This window comes from Setaria italica, chromosome VIII (genome assembly GCF_000263155.2).
Source record: "Setaria italica strain Yugu1 chromosome VIII, Setaria_italica_v2.0, whole genome shotgun sequence".
Taxonomy (NCBI): Eukaryota; Viridiplantae; Streptophyta; class Magnoliopsida; order Poales; family Poaceae; genus Setaria; species Setaria italica.
In genome coordinates this window covers 6087206-6105816 of record NC_028457.1, presented here as the reverse complement: position 1 = coordinate 6105816, position 18611 = coordinate 6087206, and the positions used below count along the sequence as shown (strand labels likewise).

The following is an 18611-nucleotide window of genomic DNA, read 5'->3' as shown; positions in this document are numbered from 1 at the left end:
GGGGGGACAGCGAGGTATAACTCTGATCTGAGATGGATTCCAAAATGAGCCAACCTCAAGCAATTGTAAGTCTCCTCAAGTGTTATCTTAGTATGGGCTTAGTGGCTATATAAAACTTGCAAAGTTTCAATCTACGACATGCCATATAGATTGAATTTCCTGGCCACATGTGTACCAAAATCAAAATCCTAATGGATAAATTCCCAAATCCATCATACCCAGATTCTAGAAACATACATGCTGCCACAGGCTCTTGATTCCTGGATAATGCGATCGGACCATCATAAATGCATATGAGAGGCATGTTCACTCTAACAATGGCTACAACAGTTTAATCTTCTTTTATTTCCCTTCTTAACTGCAAATCTTGGCATTGTTTGAAAAGAACATATGTAAAACCATGTTTACGCTAAGGTTGTGCACAGGCATCAAACTCAATGGTGGTGCTTGATTACTTATATGTTAAGTTTGACACAGTAGCTTTTAGCTTGCTAGCCAAAAATAAGTTTAGAGGATCCTAACAACATTCAAACGTAGAAATCCATACATTAGATTACTTGTACCCTGATGGAACAAACACACAATCAGTAACTAGTCGCTACTAGAAAATGCTAGTCAAAGTGCTGGTCCAAAAGGACTGAATGTTAATAAAGATTTCCAGCCAACAAAATCTCCAACTCACATCATTAACTATATGTTGTAAATCCTTATAAGACACCTTCTTTATTATAAAATACTGCATACTTTCATGAAACCAAATAATGCAGACTTGGGTGAACACAGCTCATTATTTACTAGTATTATGTAACAAATGTTTTATTCAAACCATGACAATCTATATCTATCTTTGAGAACTAATGTTCCACTGCTTATGCTTTCTCGAAAGGATTCTGTCAGTGGCCATTAAACTTTCCTTGATCATTTCTATGCTATACATTTTTTTTCTGGTCACTGGCTACCTCTGTCAACACAAACATCTCAGAATATCTAGATACACGAAACACCGAAAACATTCAACAGGAGCATCAACAACCAATAAACCCAGGACAAAAAAAAACATAAGCTCAAGGAGTCAGCTGGGTGCAAATGGGCAAACCAGTTTTATTTAGTGACAGACATATCCAACTGAACAATTCAGGAAAGGAACACGCATGCATAGCTAGTTATTTGTTGTATAACTTATGGCAATTCTGCTACAAATTGTACTGAAACCATCTATCTAAAACATTCTTCTACAATTGATTCCCTTGGTGGTAAACAAACTGCCTCATAGCAGAAGAACATGTCTTACATACTGCAAAAGTTGGGCACAGACACAAATCCAGCATGTGTAGATCCAGAATCTACAGAAGCCTCTTTGAGACATGTTACTATCATATGCAAGCATCAGATTCCTCAGTCAAAGCACTCAAGGATCCAGAATGTATTGGGAATGTCAGAATTCAGAATAACAGGCCTAGCAGTTAAACTGGAGGTGGCACTCATTGCACATGCCCAACTAATTCTATATGCTCGGTAAGTATTCCTTACTGTATGACCAATGGACAAACTAACTGAATCCATTCCACGAGGGTTGACTGAACATCTAAAAACCGAGAGTGTGTATCTAAGCCTGTTATTCCACAAACGCCATAGACAACCTAATCGTCCCCACATGGCATTACTTCACAATCCCAAACACCCAGAGATTCGTGACCCAACGCAGAAAGATTCCATCATGCAGAAGTCGATTCTTAGGAACTGTAACCATTGGTTGGGTAAAATTGGGCCTACCCCTCGGTGTAGTCCGCCTGGAGGAGGTCGAGGTACAGGTCCCACTTGTTCCCGATCACCTGCGCCACCACAAATCGGAAGAAAAACGAAAAATTAGACACAATTGGGGAGTACTAAACCCTAGCCGCACGGAACACGGAATCCCTGGCCCCTAGGCACGGAGGAGGGGACCAGGTAGGTGAGAAAAGGGGAGGGGGAAGCGGGGAAACCTTGCCGCAGGTGAAGCAGCGCACCGGGATGATCATCTTCGCCGCCGCCGCCGCCGGCGGCGGAAGGATGGGGTCGCCGGTTGCGGGAGGGGAAGGGGGACAGGACGGGTGCGGGGTTTTTGCGAGGTTTCCCCCTTTTTTATTTTATATAGATGTTTTATTTATGGAGTTTTTTCTTTTCTTTTTTTGTGCGAAGTTCGGTGAAGCCTTGAGTATGGTAAACTTACACTTAGGTACCTGATGGCTTGGTATTTAAGTTAACCAAAGATAAATTTTAACTAGACAAATTCTTTCACAATGCTTTTAGTTAGAGGACATCTATGTTTACATTTTGGACCAAAATATGTTTACACAATTTGCATGTTCCCCATCCTTTTAGATTTATTTAAAAAAATTATTCTTGTGATGTTTCCAGAGATGGAGAACTTGCATTTGGGTATCTTGTGGTTAGATGAATTTGATAAGTTCATACATTGGTATTTTTTATTAGAGTCCATCCTTATGAATTAATTTCCCTAGCTGACCTTCCTAGAATTTCAGAGTGGTTTGAGAACATGTAGTAATTTATTTTTCTCTTTTCTTTGCACAAAAAGAATCATTTTTTGCTTTTATTAATTTATAACCAATATAGATCTTAACCTCTCCTATTTCCATAAAAAATCCTTTATCGATGGTTGTATGCTAGTATTTTAAAACACTTTCAATATTTTCATAAAGGCAATCATAGCAATGAAATACTAGGCTAACATTAAACTGTGCAATGGCTCTATGCTACTAGGCACAATGAGGTCACACCAAATGTGACCTGCTCAAACTTTGTTTTTAGTATAGCTCTACAAAGTCGTGATATGCTTGAGCAGGAAAGGATTTCTAGTTTCGATAGGTTATGCTCCGAGTTTGAGTTGTTCCAAATGTTTTTTTTGACAATGTAGCTTGTAGTACTTAGAAGACAATAACCGAGAAAAGGAAAAGGAAAAACACAAGTACCAGCCATGTCAACTACTAGGATTTTTTTTTAGTGATACAACCGACCAGATGAACCCATTTTGCATAAAAACAAATATGTATAGCATTTAGAATCTTAAAATTAAAATTCACCAAATTTGGCTACTTTTCAGGATTCTAGGAATTTTTAGGTCACAAAATAATTTCCAAAATTATGGAGAGTACCTAACATTCCTATACTAGGATGAAGTAATTCTAAATTAGTTTATATCGTAAGTTACAAAGAGAATTTCAATGGTAGATCACCTTGGGGCTTCAAATCGTGGGAAGGGGTGGTCCATGGTTAGAGCTTAGGGTTTAGCAAGCCGTAGTTCTCAGTGCTAAACCATCCCTGCTTCACTCGCTTCACTGCGTGCTGTTGGGTAGATTGCACGTGGTGGCTTGGACTATGAGGTTACCGGGTCTAGAAAGTTTTGGAAGCTGAAACGAAGAAGATTAATGAGGCAACTAATGAAGGATGGGAATTCAATGTTTGTATTTTTTTTGAACTAATTACCAAGAGTAAGATGAAATTTGCTTGAATCTTACTATTACTAATTGGAGGCTCCTTTTGAAGCCTCCAGGTGAAGCCACCTAGGATTCCTAGGTGGACACTCTAAAAAAAGAGAGAAATCCTAGAAATTCTCATAAAAAAGCAAAACATCCGACCATCAATCGATAGATTCAAATCATCAAGGTTATTGGATCTATTATGTTTTCTAAAAAATTACCCACTTATGCCATTATGAAAATAGCCTAAAGAAACCCCCTAAATCTATATATAAATTACCCACCTCTGCCATTATATAAAATAAACTAAATTAACCCCCTAATTTTCATTAAAATTACCCACTTATGCCATTATTAACAATATTTAAAATAACCCCCTAATTTACAACTGAATTGCCTACCACTATTACTTAAAAATCTTAAAGTAACCCCTTAAATTTGCATCTATATTAACCACACATGCCATTATTAAAAATAACATGAGGTAACTCTACGTTTGAATTAAATAATCTTAATTAAAATATACAACAATATATGATTCTAAATCATCTATATCTTACACTATTGGTATATGATATAATAAAGGTCTATACGCATGATGTGTACCCCATTTATAAGGATATAAAGTGATGAGAATATAGATTTCTATACTAAAATTGTATCTCAAACTTAAGGTTCATTAAATAAATTCAAGCACATACCTGCGATGTAAAGTGAAAAGTTAAAGATTATAAATGTGGATGAAAATATTATAGAATAATTACTAACTAAAATCTATCACAATTGGATGAAGATATTAAGCATATATCTACATAAGAATTGTGTGTTCGAATATTTAACAAATGAGAGCTAGCTTATGGTAATATTTTTTTTGGCAATGTAGTCTCATTTTTTTCCATTGGAGGCTCCGCATTAGTTCCCACGAGACACGTCAGAAAAAAGAGACAAATTCTCATAAAAATTAAAAACATCAAACACCAATCCTGTAAACTCTAATAATCATAGCCATTGATCTACTATATTTTCTAAAAAGTTACCCACCACTATCTTTGTGAAAATATTCAAAAATGAGCTCTAAGCCTATATTTCAATTACTGAGCTCAGCTAGCTATTATAAAAAATAATCTAAAGTAAGCCCATAACCTTCATCCAATTTACTAATACACATCATTACAAAGCATAACTTAAAATATCATCCTAAAATTTTATCTATGTTATTCACGTATGTTGTTATTAAAAATAACCTAAAGTAAACACCTAAATCTTAATATAATTATCTTCATGTGCATCATACAGAAATGTCAAAAAGTAAACTAATATATGATTTTAAATTACCTATTTATATCATTGTTAATATAAAAATTCTTAGTTAAAGTATGTACACATGATGAGTGCCACCATTTAGACCATTTATACATGTATGTGAGGAATCGATGAAAAATATTGATTTGTATGCTAAACATAATGTACGGAGGATTGAAGGTGTGATACAAAATGGAAAAAATATGAATATGGATGAAAAAGTGCATTGAGTAATTATTAATTAAAAATCAATCATAACTGGACAAAGATAGGTACATATCTATATAAGTATTATGTTGAAGTATTGAAAAATAAAAGAGTAGTAGGTAAACAATTTTGATTATTAGCTAGGAGTTTAATTTCTAAATAATTTTTAAATACAATAGCTTCTAAAAATATTAGCCCGTGCGGGAGCACGGGTTGATGGACTAGTCTTTGCTAATTATGATCACCGACGAAGCATTCACCGATGAATACCAAGGAGAATATATTCTGCATGGTAGTTTAGAATGCTATGTCCGGTCAACCGTACGTCATCCTACAGGAACTCTCGGTAGTTGTTGCAAATCTAGTAGTGTGCAAAATGGAGCCAATGTGTGCGCGTGTGAGTCGGTTGATGGGGGTTCCATTGGATAACAGAATGATCTTTTTTTCATGTGTGCAAGGGTGGGCACATCGGTTAAGCTCAGTTCGTAAACATTTCGTTGGGATTTTTTTTCCAACTCACAGCTCTTGCAATGAAAAAGGAGCTTAATCATATCTTTTTCGAATTACCAGGTTTGGAATTTGAATGGACATAGTATGATGGCTTTTCGGATCCAGGTATGAGATCAGGGTGGTCGGCTGGTCCCAAGAGCTTACATATATACTCCCTTGGTTTAGGTTTCTTTAGATGCATTGTGAGGTGATGATACCTCTTCTGGTTTTTCATGAACTAACTTAAATAAGTGACGATATGTTCAAATTCAGCACAAGCATCTGCTGTGCTCCTACAAGGAAACATATAGCTTCAGCAGGGTATCAACCATGTATAAATCTGGAAAAAGTGCAAAACTTCGCAACACCTAAAAGTGCAAATGTAGGATGGATTATTAACCTGGTTCAATTACATCTAGATAGAGTACATTACGAATACAATCCTTTCCGCAACCTGCATATGATGCTAGTACACAGAAGAGTGAGAGAGAAGTCACTGGCTCACGGCTGCAGATGGTAATGTTCACGACCGCGCGCACTTTACAGATTGCATAAGCAGATTCCATCACCACCAGGAGTAGATCAGCATTTGTTTGCTGAAAGCTGTAACCTATAGCAACAGGAACATTAAAAGGCAAGGTTAGTTCTTATGAATATAGTTAAAATCCTTGGTAAGACGACAGACATGTAAAGAGTTGTAAGAACAATAATCTGGACCAGCATGCAGTTTGGTATAATTGTAGCAGTACCATGCTTTTATTTTAAAGGATGGCTGGTTGTTTATTTCCATGAAACGAACAAAAATTTGAATTAGATTGGCATCAATCTCTCATGTATAGGAATTAGCTAGGATAAAAGTACCCTGTGCAAGTCGTAGTTTAGTTTAACTTTTTTGTGTCCTTGACCAAAAAAGGGAAGTCCTGTGCTGTGCATCAACTCCCAATTAGCATAAAAACTTGCAAGGGTGATGACAAGCAGCTAACTTACATTTGGAAGGACTCCTCGCCGTTCACTTCCTCAATACCGAGATGGGATTTCATGATCCTAACAATATTGTGAACCCGCCCATCAAGCTCATCATAGTGAACTTTGACTACTTTCAGTTTCTTGGATGCAATTGGTTGTGCTAATGGATCATAGCTTCCTTCCATTTCATCCCAATTGTCAGGTACCTGAATCAAACGACATAGTTTACAATAAAAGAATCAATCGTGCATATGATACTTTTTGTTAATAGGACAGCAGCCATATTTGAAGAACATATATATACCTGACCAAGGTTTAGAATGAGTGTCTCTAGTTAACAGGCGTATGCTGGAGAACGCATGTTAGGGGGCGAGAATTGATAGCTACACACCATTCATTGAGTACCAAAGTCTTCAACTTGCTAAATGTAGGGCACCACAACAAGTCCCTTTGAAAATAAACTATGCAATGTGCAAAGAAGGACAATATTAGGTAGTGCTCAAAGGTTTAATTTTTCTTTAAGTACGAAATGTAACAGGAGCACACAAAAGATTATAGAAACCATTTATTTCTTAGAAAGAAATGTCTAGTGCATATGGTATTTTATAATTACCTATATACATAAAGAAATAACTGAAATGATGTTACCCCTGCCGTCCCTAAATTAATTGTTTTTTTTTCAGAATCGATGCACCTGGAGGTTTTCAGCTATGACTATGGGCATAGAAAGGTATTTAATTTGGCCCCGCATAGATGGCTACAGTATTTATTTTTTTTCATAAATAGTTACAATAACATCATCATCAAAAGCGACACAAAAATAACATGGTATACTTATTATTAACATTTTGGTCAGATATTCAAGAAACGAGCTAAGGCTACTAATTAAGAACAGATTACAAAAGTAGGGTTTCAAAACCCATCAAATTAAATGCAAAATTATGCATAGAGATTAGAGAGTATGAAGAACATTCCATAGTATTCTGTTAATAGCAAACAAACCCATTAGTTTCCCTGGTGAAACATGATGCATAAAAGATACTTTGGTGCTCATGCACATAAGTAAGATTATTTATGGATAAATAACAACGAAACAGATAGTCAAACAGAAATATTGGTCCTACCGTTAGAGTAAAGAAGGAAGTAAGCAGTAACATACCGCTGTACATTCAGCTTCTAACTCCAAGCTCTCAGCCTTTGACAAACCCTTTATAAGGATAGAATGCCTGTTGAAATCCTCATTAGAAAGTGTACCACAATTATGACATCCGACTGTAGAACAAGTGCCCCCGAATTCTTTGCCACAGACATCCTTAGAGCCATATAGTCTGATCGTTGCCTTTATACTGGCAGCATGTCTTCAAGCATAGGAGTAGCACCATGCATCGAAATCAGCAAGTTCTAGCCTAACAAGACTGGGGGCAGATATCCGAGTACGGTGATATGGATGAAATGTACAATCGATAATAGTCAGCTCCTCAAGGGACTGGGATGATATCTTCCTACTATGGAAAATGTAGCAACCTCTCATAAACAGATTCTTCAATGCTGGGCAGCTGGAGTAATCAAGAACATCACCTCGCAGCTCCACATGCGTAAGCTCCAACCATGTCAAGTGCTGGGAGATGAAAGGCAGGCCACCTAGCTCAGCCCAATTGTATTCTGAGGTCAATGTGACCCTGATGATCCGAGCTTGGCGCAACAAAGCATTCCGAATCAGTAGGTCGACCTGTGGATCACCCTCAGCATCGACATACTCACCTATTCTGACCTCACGAACATCAACTGGTGCACTACCGTTACGCTTGAGCAACAGATTTTTCATGAACATGTTCATCTTCTTGACACCCTGCTCGTCTTGCCACTCATCAGCGATGATGCGAAGGACTGGCATGGACTTCCAGAGATGGCACCAACCCTTGGCAAGCACGCAGGTCTGCACCGCCTCCTGTGCCGGCAGGAATGAAATCACGTACTGCAGGATCTCGTTCCGGAGTGCGCTAATCCTGTCCTCGGATCCTGTCTCAGCCTGCATGCTTGATCTGTCCCGTTAACCGTTGTCTCTTCTTGCTGCATTGTGTCAAACAGGTGGCATGCATTGGTCCTGGAAGGCATAAAAACAACGGATTAAATAAAGAAAGGTGGATGTCTCTCCCCATCACACCATGGTACCTAAAACACATTTCTCTGCTTGCAGATTGTTCACCAGTGGAGCCTGGATTCGGAATGGATGGAGCTGTTTCGATATAGATTTTCGCAAGCTGCCATGGCACAGATTGCTGGCAGGCAAGCATGATTCAGATGGTGGACTAGAAAGGTTTGGAAGCAGAGTGGGAACGTGGGCTGACGGGTGTTAGTGAGGTGAAGAAAGAATGTGTACCACCAAATCACTATTTGACGCGCCGTTGTATATGGTAGCAAAGCGCGTTAAACTGCCAGGAGGGGCTCCTTGGTTGGACATGGAGAAAGAAGGGGTTAGGGTTAGGGTTTGAGATGAGATTGGGGGCGGTGCAAAAACAGATGAAGGGCAGGGCTACTAAGAGGAATGGTTGCCGATAGTCGATCATCGGCACTGTAGTGGTGGAGGGAGGAGGGTGTCGGTGGTACCGTACTGTCAGCCAGGTTGAGGTTGGTGGTGGTGGCACAACTGAAGTGGTTAGTGGAGGGCGTGTTGTAGCCGACGAAAGGTTGGTTGCACCATAACAATGTAACCAACGGCTGGAGGTGGGGATGGGGGTGGGGTGTAGGGGAGGGGTTGTCTTACCTTCTCTGTTGCAGTTGTTGATGTCGCTGGCAGCGGGGAGGTTCTCGTCACCGATACGAGGAAGGAGGAAGAAGAGAGGAAATGAAATAGAAGGAAATAAAATGGAAGGGGGAGAGGAAAAGAAGAGTTGGAGTGGCTGTTTAGTCGTTTCAACCACTTAGTGATGGGCTTTCATCCGCTAGTATCCCCCATTTATCCGTGGGCTTTGATGGTCCTTTTTAGCAGTAGGTCCAGAAGCTGTTTAAGCTAGATTAAAAAAAGAAATTCTAATACTTACCGAGTAAAAAATCCGTAGGATCACAAACTTTACAATATTAATCTCCTCGAGTTCATGTGTGTCATCCAGTGATGATGCATAGCTGAGCAGGTGTGAAGGGGCTAGGTTCTCTGTGGTACCCCAGTGCTTAGTTTTCGGGTACAAGGCTGTCGGAGGGGCTCACTAACTATACAGTCGAGAGCGGTTAGTGTTTCTGTGCAAGGCTGTTTTTGCAGTACATCAATGTAATGACACGCTTTTTCTTCATCTATAATACACAGACACTCTGCTCTGCTACGTCATGAAAAAAATTACAAACTTTACAACATTCATATTTTTGCATAGGAGTTCAACGGATGGAGGTAGTATGACAACGATATCTGTGTGCCTTCCAATGTTGATATTTTGCATTGCAGTACATTTTTTTTGATAAATATGTTGCTACCTTTTTGCCAATCTGAATATCTGACATATGTTTGTTTGCTTTTCATGTCATCGGTTATATTTAAAACTGTAATCAGTTCTAAAATTTTCTACATTTAGTGTAATGGAGGTTTGCGTGAACTGACTCATAAAAGAAAGATGGTGCTGTTGAAATCTTGAAAGGTACTTGATTGCTCCGTCATAGTGGAACCATATGTGGAATTTCTTGATGTATTTCAGTGATCATGGTGTGCACTAAAGATAGTGTTATGGCTGAGGATTTTGAAATTGAACCATTTTCTGTAGTCTATCATCATTTTATAGAAAACTATATTGCTCTCTCATCTTTGTGGTTACGACTACATAAGTATGACAGCCTTAGGCACTACGACAGCTTTTTAGTTCTTCTCGAATGTGAGCATGCAAATATGCAATTCTCAGCGTGGTTACCCCATATGTGGATTGCATAGTATGTCCTAGTAGCTGCTGTGATATAAGTTGTAGTGTAGAACTGAATAGTATATGGCACTCTCATGACTCCAGAGCATGGTAAAGTACTGAATCGCTACGCTTTTGGAATTGCTTTTGTTGCACAACATGGGCCTTTTCTTGTTACTGGGCCGTCTGGCCGTCTCCATAAAGTCCTGTCTGCGGTCGGCCCATCATCCGACCACCTTACGAATCCCTCGAATCATCATCGTACTCTAGCAGCTAGCGTTGCGACGTCGCCGATACAAGCATCGCAGGGGCCAGCGCACGGTCGCATGGAGTAACGGCGGTGCAGTGTCCGGGGATTTGCGCCAGTGAAGAGCGACTGAATATGGATCGGAGGTACGAACTGAAATTTGCAGCATTGCCAATCTGATGAATTAGTTTTCTTTCGTTTTCTTATTTGCTTTGGTGAACTGGTGATGTTGGAATGTAGGTTCCAATTTATTTTGCTTTAGCTTTTATTCTGTCCTCCGCCATTACAAGATAATTAGTTTAAAGGTATATTAGAAGCAATGTATAGTTTAAAATGGAAGGGAGTATAATTCATATTGGAATTATGAGAATAAGTGAGAGCTCTCTGGTAAAGCATCATGTTGAAAGGTTTGCCGTCCAGAAAGCTTAAAACCCCTGCAAACAAAATTTCCCGACAAAACTTTGTTAGAAAGAAGTAAAGTTGTTATGATCAATATAAATAGGACTAGTTTAAGTAAGCACGATGAAAGAAAACGTGGTGAAAATGGAAAAGAAAAACACAATAGAGAATAAGGGAAAACTGGAAGAAAAAGAATAAAAGGAAAGAGAGAAAATACATGCCGCGTTGGGTAATTATGTCGCTACGACAGGAGTCCAAGGAACAGGATAAGACCGGACACGTATAGTTGCAATGTTCCTTTGGGTGGGGGTAGGGGGGGAGGGCACATGCCCTTAATCACATTTTGTAGGGGAATTTTCTTATATGCTACGAGAAAACTTGTAATCTTTCATATGCCATTGTTGTGTCTATGACACGTGGGATCCCGCATGGTCACTGGAAATGGCATATGGCATATAAGGGTTTTCGAGTTTAACCAATGGTACGTAAGAAATTATTCCAAAATTCTAGGGTAATCAGAAAATTCTTATCATGACTAAGCTTTCTAAATTTAGTACCCTTTAAGGTGTGCCCTTTTGGACCCTTTCTAAATTCTTATCCTAGCTACTTTTGGCATGCTTAGAAAGCTGGGTAAAATGAGTAATATATGTAAAGTAATCGAGCCAACTAAACGAGGGTGCCATCATAAAAGAATCCATCGAGCTCGAGGGAGGCAGTTTAACAGTGAACTATGCAAAACCAGCTGCTTGCACTACTTATAGTTTTGGTAAATTAGACTACCGCTTGACTTGTAGTTCATCATCTTGACCTTTTTTTTCTTTCAAATAATAATATGCCAGTTTAAATTTTGTTTAAGTTAGTTGATCCTGACCGTATTACTTTCATATAATATGCTAGTGTGCTCCATAAACTGAAGCAGCATCTAGCATGTTGCATATATGTTTGCTCTTTTTGTAGTGACGTACCTAATCGGCCACTCTGTTTTTGTATGTTTATCAGGAACGTGCCTATATATTATCACATGCCTCCAACTTTGACGCGTTGGGCATACATGATCTGATTATTTTGTTTAAAGCACTGTCATATGGATAAGCCAGGGACAGTTTGCTTGCATTTGGTTCATTATTTGTTAGCTTAACTAAGTGAAGCACTCAGAGTGTACACTGCACTCCCTACTTTTCGGAAAGCTAACCGAAAGCAGTCGTGCTAGTCCATAAAGAAAGTACAAAAGGCAGTTTGCAATCTGGCTAATTAAGGGCCAAACATATAAAAACCACAACACGGTATCTTTTCACGAAGTTAAAGATGGGTGGCTCCAACATGCATGAATTGTAGATGGATAACTTGCAGGGCGTTGTCCATAGTACACACTTCTTTTCGTGTGTTTGGTGAGCTGTGTTGGTTGGAGTAGCGACGAAGTACCTGGGACGTGTTCCTTTTGGTCACGTCCTTCACACATATCCTCTCTCATGCCGCCTTATTCTTCACAGTTTTGTTTATCACACCCCTACGGTTTAGATGTGTAAGATATTACTGGGAAATTTGAAGCGTTGTGAACATGTGTGAACCAAGAGGTCAATGGCAAACTTTGGGAGTCAACCGCGCGCGAGATTTGGTCTATGATTGGGGAGCAGCGAGACAATGCAGTGTAGAGTGCGGCCGGAGCAGCTGGACCTGGATGCCTCCAACATGTCCGGAGGAAGCGCTATGACTCCTGGGAATGTTTTGTGAAGAAGTAGCGCACAGACAGAGCGACGTTGGATCCGAGACAGATGGCTTAGAGTGTGGCGCGAGCTGGAAAATGAAACCTCAGCATCTGATTTCCCTTTGTTTTATCACGACCCGTAAGGATCGGAATCACTGCATGCACCATGCACAGCCAGTAAACCACCCGACACCGCTGAGTTGGGCACTAGATTTGTTTAGCCAAAGTGCGCTTCTCGTGACCAACAAACAGGTTAAACCAAAGTTGAGCGCTGCTGGCATTGCAAGGGAGAGACATACCGTGTGGTTGGTGAGATGTGTCATCTTCAGAACACGTTCTCCCGCAACCGGGAGGGAACGCGAATCCATCCCTATATCTATGTCCTCCCTGTGCTCCCACAGTGCAGTGATAAACTGTAGCACAAAAGTGCAGCAGCTCGATCGAATCGCTATACCTAGCCAGGGCGGGTCATCAGGTGTGTCTTGCTCGCTGCAGCAGGAGACATATACGTAGTAGTCCATGATGGCACCAACCTCTGAATTCACTGTTCTATTGCCAGCAGCAGTGGTGGCGCTTATGGTGATGACGCTGCAGCTCTCGGCTGCAGCAGCAGCCGCCGCCACGGCGCCACCACGGCCACCGGTGATAGGGCAGCCCGGCTGCGACACTCTCTGTGGCAACGTGAGTGTGCCGTACCCCTTCGGCTTCGGGCCCTCCTCCCGCTGCTACTGGCCGGGGCTCAACCTCACTTGCGACAGGAGGCACAACCCCCCGCGGCTGCTCCTCGGCGACAGTGCCCTCCGAGTCACCGACATCTCCCTCCGGAATGCAACCGTGCGTGTCATGCGCGCCGGTTCCATTGTGAATGCAACCGGCGACTCCTCCGGCAGCTGGAACGCCCCATTTGGCCCCGGCTTCACGGAGAACGGCTACCAGCTGTCATACAGTAACGAGATCGTCGTCTCCGGGTGCAACGTGGTCGCGAGGATTCTCGCGGACATTAGGGAAAAAACCCCAAGAATCATCGGCGGGTGCGCCAGCTTCTGCACCATAATCGACCGCGAGGACGGTCCCCTCACATTAGATACGACGCGGGAGACGAAAAACAAGTACTGCACCGGCACCGGGGGCTGCTGCCAGGCCTCTGTCTCTGCTAGCGGCACGCCGAATGCAGTAGAGGCCAAGTGGCTCTACAGTGGAAACCACACAGCGGAGCAGCATTTGCAGCCGGCGATAGTGTTCATCGCGGAGGAGGGGTGGGTCGACAAGAATGGGCTGCTAGATGACGAACTCGAGGAGGTTCCCATTGTCCTCGAGTGGAGCGTCACACAGGGCCTGTCGCATTGGAACAATTGTCATGACGACATGAGACAACGTGTGCTCTGCAAGAGCGAGCAAAGTCGTTGCTCTTCCGACTCACCAGGCCGCTTTACATGCCAATGCGAGGATGGTTACGACGGCAACCCTTACCTCCTCGGCGGGTGCCAAGGTTAGTTTGCTACTCCTCCTACTCAAGCTAGCTGGTTAATTTGCTTCATTTGTGCCTGGGTCAAGTAGCAAGTGAATTTGTCGATCGATCCATACACTGTTGCAAGCTGGAACTTCCATCCTGGAACTATGTTCCCCTGATTTAGCTCTTGTTTACTTCACTCCCAACTCCCAACTTTGACACTATGCAAAAAGAAGATTCCCCATCACATCAAACTTGCGGTACATGCATGGAATACTAAATGTAGATGAAATCAAAAACTAATTGCACATTTTTGTTGTACTTTGCGAGACGAATCTTTTGAGCCTAATTAGTTAATGTTTGGACAATAATTCACAAATACAAACGAAATGCTACAGTTGCGCATTTATGGCAAAATGTCAATTTGGCCACTCCCAAATTGGGAAGTAAACAAGGCCACAAGCTTCGTTCGTTATTTACAAAGTGCTTAGAAAATAAATGCATTATGTTAGGTAGCTACAAGACAAATATTATATACGAGAAAACAATTAGTGAAGTCTAGTTTTAAAGACCAAGCCAAATTATAAAGCCATGGACAGAGGTGGGTATTTGTTTTTAGCTTTAAATCACCTGTATTTGTTTTAAATAATGACAATGACTCGTAACGTAGAAGTAGGTTTGGAGGTTTTTGAGTTAATTGTTCGTGTAATATCACTGCTGGGTAATTTATCTGCATTTACAGGTAATTTAGGCTTTGAGGACAGACGTTTAGGATTTTTCTGTTAGCCAAATACAAAGGCCATAGATAGATTTCAGCCATGCCTGTGTTAATTGCTTCGATTGACTGGTGGCTGCAGATATTGATGAGTGCGAGCTGCCAAGTGAAGAGAATGGATGCTTCGGCGACTGTATCAACACGATCGGCTCAATGGAATGCCGGTGCCCGCATGGAACTTTTGGAAACCCAGGGATCAGAGGTGGCTGTGTCAAGATTAACTCCACTACAGGTCAGTACTCAGTACACCCGGCCCTGTAGCGCACTCTTCTTGCACTCCCGGCTCTCCATCAAATTTTTCTGCAGTAGTAGTACGTAATTCAATGTATACATTTGCAGCAGATCCGCAATTGCCTACAGTGGCTCCGGTGCCGTTAGGGCTGCCCCACTGCAACACCACCTGCGGCGACGTGAGCGTGCCGTACCCCTTTGGCATCAGCCGTGGGTGCTACCGGCCAGGTTTCAACCTCACCTGCAGCACAAGCTACGATCCCCCGCGTCTGCTTCTGGACAGCAACGGCACTCTTGAGGTCATCAACATCTCCTTGCACGACTCCACGGTGCGTGTCATCCATCACGCCAGGACCTACAACAATGCCACCTCCCTCAGCGAGTACGGCACGATAGTTTACTGGTACATTCCTGATGTCGGCGAGCCCTATATGCTGTCGACCAAGAACGAGTTCATCTTTTCTGGGTGCAATGTAGAGGCCACCCTGTATGGGGAGTATAGAAACGACAGCAGCAACTCCACCGACCGCATCATCAGCCGTTGCAACTCCACCTGCAGCTCCGGCAGCAAGTACATCCTGTTTGAAGATCATAGTGCTCGGCCACTGGCCCCAACACATACCAACGGCGGGTACTGCTCCGGCCGAGGTGATGGCTGCTGCCATGCACCTATCGCTGCGGACAGCACGCCCAAGAGAATGGAGTTTAAAGGGCTCAACCTGCACACTAAGCAAGAATATAATTTTTTTCTTCGTGCAGGCGCATTCATTTCAGAGGACCGGTTGACGGATCAGTGGTACAAGACCTTAAACAGAACTGATTTTTCTATGTCCTTTTACATGTCATCTCCCCATGTTCTACGGTGGGCGGTTAAGCAAGGCTTCCCAGCGCCTGCCGGCAACTTGGGGCAGTGCCCCAAGGATGTAGCCAATCGCCTTTGCGAGAGCAAGGACAGCAGCTGCAGGCAAGAGTACGGAGGCTTTACGTGCCACTGCAACACCGGCTACCAGGGCAACCCTTACGTCCCCGGCGGATGCCAAGGTCACAACTGACATTACTTGAGTACTTGCTCCACTGATGCTATATCTATTCACACACATTTCAATTTATCTACTTGCATGGACATACATATAATTCTCTCATCCAGTTTCACTATAATTGTCATGGACTTGGAAGAATATGTTTCTCAATGTTCATGCTGGTTGGCTACAGTTGTCGACGAGTGCCGCATCATGGCACTATCAAAAAACCTGTGCTTCGGCAAGTGCATCAATTTTCCTGGTGGACATGAGTGCCGGTGCCCTCGAGGATCCTATGGCAACCCATACAAACCCAGTGGCTGCTACCCCGCAGGTACAGAAACTAGATCCTCATAACGTCTTGATGATGCTTTGCCATTTCTATGTATATTCTCCATAATTTGAAAAAAAAGTGGTAATAGGATTTGTATACACATTTTCAGGTTTAATTATTGGTTTATCAGTTGCTAGTGGTGCAGCCCTCCTGCCAATGGTTCTGGGTATAATATTTGTACGCCGTAAAATTAAACAGCGCAGGGTAAAAGCATTGAAACAGAAGTATTTCAAGCAAAATCGTGGGCAGTTGTTGCAACAGTTGCTGTCCCAGAAGGCAGACATTGCAGAAAGGATGATCATACCAGTGGATGAGCTTGCAAAGGCGACAAATAACTTCGACAAAGCTCGTGAGATTGGTGGAGGAGGGCATGGTACTGTTTACAAAGGAATTTTATCGGACCTACATGTCGTAGCAATCAAGAAGTCAAAGATTACAGTCCAAAAAGAAATAGATGAGTTCATAAATGAGGTAGCAATCCTCTCACAGATCAACCATAAAAATGTGGTCAAACTCTTTGGATGTTGCCTTGAGACTGAGGTTCCATTATTGGTTTATGAGTTTATTTCCAATGGAACACTTTATCATCATCTCCATGTTGAAGGACCTAGGTCACTATCATGGAGACATAGGTTGAGGATTGCAACTGAAATAGCATCTTCACTTGCATACCTTCACTCAACAGTCTTGAACCCAATAATCCACAGAGACATCAAATCTAGTAATATACTTCTTGACGATAAATTGATGGCAAAGGTATCAGACTTTGGGACTTCAAGGTATATTCCGATGGACAACGAAGGGTTAACTACAAGAATTCAAGGAACAAGAGGATATATGGATCCCATGTGCTTTCATACCGGCCGCCTCACCGAGAAAAGTGATGTCTACAGCTTTGGTGTACTTCTTGTGGAGCTTCTCACTAGGAAGAAACCTTTTTCATATTTGTCCACCGAAGGTGATAGGCTTGCTGCCCATTTTGTCAACTTACTTGCCAAGGGAAATGTTATTGAGATAATAGACCCACAAGTTATAGAGGAGGGAGGCGAGGAAATCCAAGAAGTTGCTGCACTTGCATCTTCCTGTGTTAACGTAAGAAGTGAGGAAAGGCCAACGATGCGACAGGTGGAACATATACTAGAGGGGCTTTGGGGTTCGAAGAAGTATAAGAAAGATGATACGAACCTAGAGAAATTCCAGAAACAGGCAGAAGGGCAACGAAATGAGGAGTCAAGCAGAAGATACAGTTTGGAGCAGGAAATGATGATGTCTTCCACCTTCCCTCGGTAGCACTGCTATGTGCCTTATGCAGCATAAGAGATTAGTTAACTTCTCCTAGCAGTAATTTGATGCATGATGATATCATGAACTGGATCCTACGTTTCTTACCTATTTTTTTGTTTAGCATGATTCAACTGTATCCTTAAGAAAAATCCATACCATATTAGAATTGGTAAATTGTTTTGGTCAAGATTTGTAATTTGACATGACACGTGTTGTTCGTGATGTTTAAAATAAATATGGTTCTCCCAGCTTGCTTTTCACCTTTTCATTCGTATGGCCTCCCTTGGAAAGAGGATTGACGCTGGCATGTCCCAAGCGCAGCTCCGAGTCCTAGTCTAGGTGCTTTGGCGTGTTGGCGTACACCGGTACACCACGACTCCACGAGCCCTTTTAGGGCTCCTTTGGAAGCATAGGGTTCATTGGCCTAGGGAAAAAAAATGCTCCTACAGGGATTTTTCTTGATTTTCAAATCCTTTCCACCATAGGATTTTTTTAGCCCCTCTCCCCTTCACTGTTTGGCTGCTGCTAGCCCAGCCCGGTGCCACCGCTGGCTGGCTGTTGTTGCTGAACCAAGCTCCACCTGGCGATACCGTGGCCCATGCCGCAACCGCGCGTGCTGGTCATGGCGCTGCCGCCGCGCAAGCGCACGGTCTGGCCGGCTCCTACTCGCCTGTGCCGTCTCTGCTCGACAGCGCACCGCCGCCTTGCCTCAGCTTTATCTTCCCAAGCCGCTGCCGCAAGCCTCTCTCTCCCGCTGTTCTTTCTCGCATGAGCGAGCAAGCAGCTGTGGCTCCTCAAATCGCCAGCAGCCTTAATCTTCCTACTCTTCCATCGAATCCAACAACC

At 42.2% G+C, this 18611-nt stretch overlaps 3 protein-coding genes across 3 annotated transcripts in view; 1 reads left to right on the top strand and 2 right to left on the bottom strand.

Annotated features, from left to right (window-relative positions):
- Positions 1-2129, bottom strand: part of LOC101768486 (DNA-directed RNA polymerases I, II, and III subunit RPABC5) — a 3047-nt gene extending 918 nt beyond the window's left edge. Inside the window, exons 1-2 of the mRNA XM_004978842.2 lie at positions 1983-2129; positions 1774-1832 (exon numbers count right to left, since the gene is read on the bottom strand). Of these exons, the coding sequence (XP_004978899.1) occupies positions 1774-1832; positions 1983-2018 (95 nt within the window). The 5' untranslated portion in view covers positions 2019-2129. The remainder of the gene's footprint in view (positions 1-1773; positions 1833-1982) is intronic.
- Positions 2130-6457: 4328 nt separating this feature from the next.
- Positions 6458-8475, bottom strand: LOC101767687 (F-box/LRR-repeat protein At4g14103). Its single transcript, XM_012848113.1, has 3 exons — positions 7976-8475; positions 7600-7666; positions 6458-6646 (listed from the first exon to the last, which is right to left on the bottom strand). The coding sequence occupies exons 1-3, from the start codon at positions 8473-8475 to the stop codon at positions 6458-6460; spliced, it is 756 nt and encodes a 251-aa protein (XP_012703567.1).
- A 4719-nt stretch (positions 8476-13194) lies between these two features.
- On the top strand, positions 13195-17771 carry LOC101767290 (wall-associated receptor kinase 2). Its single transcript, XM_004980192.1, has 3 exons — positions 13195-14161; positions 14980-15129; positions 16591-17771. Exons 1-3 carry the CDS (start codon positions 13195-13197, stop codon positions 17769-17771), a joined length of 2298 nt encoding a protein of 765 aa, XP_004980249.1.
- The last annotated feature ends 840 nt before the right edge of the window (positions 17772-18611 follow it).

What these genes read in the sequence shown, in the direction of transcription:
- LOC101767290 (XM_004980192.1), top strand. Translation starts at nt 13,195, where the DNA reads ATGGCACCAACCTCTGAATTCACTGTTCTATTGCCAGCAGCAGTGGTG. An exon ending in CCTCCTCGGCGGGTGCCAAG is followed by an intron (nt 14,162 to 14,979) that starts GTTAGTTTGCTA and finishes TGGTGGCTGCAG; the next exon opens with ATATTGATGAGTGCGAGCTG. An exon ending in CAAGATTAACTCCACTACAG is followed by an intron (nt 15,130 to 16,590) that starts GTCAGTACTCAG and finishes ACACATTTTCAG; the next exon opens with GTTTAATTATTGGTTTATCA.
- LOC101767687 (XM_012848113.1), bottom strand. Translation starts at nt 8,475, where the DNA reads ATGCAGGCTGAGACAGGATCCGAGGACAGGATTAGCGCACTCCGGAAC. An exon ending in TGCCCAGCATTGAAGAATCT is followed by an intron (nt 7,667 to 7,975) that starts GTTTATGAGAGG and finishes GGATTTCAACAG; the next exon opens with GCATTCTATCCTTATAAAGG. An exon ending in TAGAAGCTGAATGTACAGCG is followed by an intron (nt 6,647 to 7,599) that starts GTATGTTACTGC and finishes CGTTTGATTCAG; the next exon opens with GTACCTGACAATTGGGATGA.